The 1,638-nt window shown below is 39.4% G+C and overlaps 1 protein-coding gene across 1 annotated transcript; it reads left to right on the forward strand.

Moving 5' to 3' along the window:
* The first annotated feature begins 764 nt into the window (after positions 1–764).
* LOC131225261 (putative invertase inhibitor) lies at positions 765–1,118 on the forward strand. The gene has a single exon (XM_058220766.1). It carries the CDS (start codon positions 765–767, stop codon positions 1,116–1,118), a length of 354 nt encoding a protein of 117 aa, XP_058076749.1.
* The last annotated feature ends 520 nt before the right edge of the window (positions 1,119–1,638 follow it).

Consider the following 1,638-nt stretch of genomic DNA (forward strand, 5'->3'; position numbering starts at 1 on the left):
ATAATTATAGGTATTGAGCCTAAAAATGAAGAATATCTAATGCTCAAATGGACCACACTATAGGAAAAAGTGTGAATTAAACATCTACCGTTAAAAAATTATTGGGGACCACATAAGTTTTGGATCAAGATTATTTTAATGTTTTCCCTTTATCCATGTTTGTATGATCGTATGAACAGGTTGGATGAAAAATAAACATCACTGTGGGGCCTAGCAAGGTTACAACGGTGGAAATCATTATATCTACTATTTCCTGTGGTATGATCCACTTGATATTTGGATATGCTTCGATTTTGGGCTCAACCCCTTAAATTATAAGGAAAAATGGATGGACGGCATGGATTGACTGGATACATTCATGGTGGGCTCAAGTGTGTTTACTCAATATGATAAGAGCATACTAAGTCTCAGTACGCAATCCGATTTTCAGAATTTAAAGGCTTTCGCGGCAAATCCGCGTCCTCCTTTTTAGGTATCTCTATCCGTTTCTTATTAACTCTCATTTCTTCACTACATGTGTATTGCACCTACTACTTTTAGTTTAAAAGAAACCTTGTCCTCCCTTTGTAATGCATGTATCATTCAACAAAATGAGGACTCTACCTATCAGTTTGCTAGTTGTTCTGCTATACATTTCTCAGTCCTCAACATCGCTACCCATTGAAAAGGATGCAAATCTAATCTGCGAGACGTGCAATCGTACCAGCTACCATCATCTATGCATCTACTCTCTCCAATCTGATCCCTGCAACTACACCGTGAACATGAGTGGCCTCGCAATGATATCCATCGAGCTAGCACGTGCCAATGCTACGGACACTCTGTTGTACGTATCTGTGCTGTTGAAGAAGTCGGCCGGGGAATTAATGAACCGATCCCTCGACACTTGCTATGGCGAGTATGAATTAGCAATAGATCACTTCAATGAGGGAATCGAGGAATTCCATTCAAAGGAATACTCTGACATCGGCCAACTTGTTGCAAATGTTGCAGGAATGGCCGAAACGTGTGAGGAAGAGTTCAAATTTTATAATCTAAAATCCCCGTTAACTCAAATGAATAGACTCTTGAGGCAGCTCAGCAACATTGCAGCAGATATTATATGGATTCTTCGTTAATTTGTACTTCATCTCTGCGGATGTGAATTGGGTGTAACCCAAAAGCTCTTTTGTGCACCAAGATTTCCATACTCAAGTAAGCATGATGGATAAAGGGGATGCCAGAAAGACATCACGTTGGTTACCACAGTGCATTTGGTATTACACCAAATTCAGATCTATTCCTACTTTACTATATAGTATCAATGTTTATTTATGAATAAAATCAAGGGATGGGGGTTTTCATTCTATTCTCACGAGGAGTAGGACCGGTTGTTCATTAAGCCTAGATTAATCGTTGGGTCCTAAAATATTATTGACGTGAAACATTAGCCTTTTAATTTGTTTCCTGCACAGTAGATTAATAAGCAGAGTACATTTCACATAATGATGGGTTGTGACCCTTCTTTAGAACTGTGAGCCCCACGGATCTCATATCCACGCCGTCCTAAAATAACTCGTATATGTATAGCATGGACGTACATACCATTAAAGTTAGAGTTGTACATGAGTCAAGCTTGGCACAGCTAGACTTGGCTCG

Source organism: Magnolia sinica, chromosome 2, assembly GCF_029962835.1.
Source record: "Magnolia sinica isolate HGM2019 chromosome 2, MsV1, whole genome shotgun sequence".
Taxonomy (NCBI): domain Eukaryota; kingdom Viridiplantae; phylum Streptophyta; class Magnoliopsida; order Magnoliales; family Magnoliaceae; genus Magnolia; species Magnolia sinica.

Bases quoted from the DNA above. Each gene is read 5' to 3' on its own strand.
- LOC131225261 (XM_058220766.1), top strand. From the start codon at position 765: ATGAGTGGCCTCGCAATGATATCCATCGAGCTAGCACGTGCCAATGCT.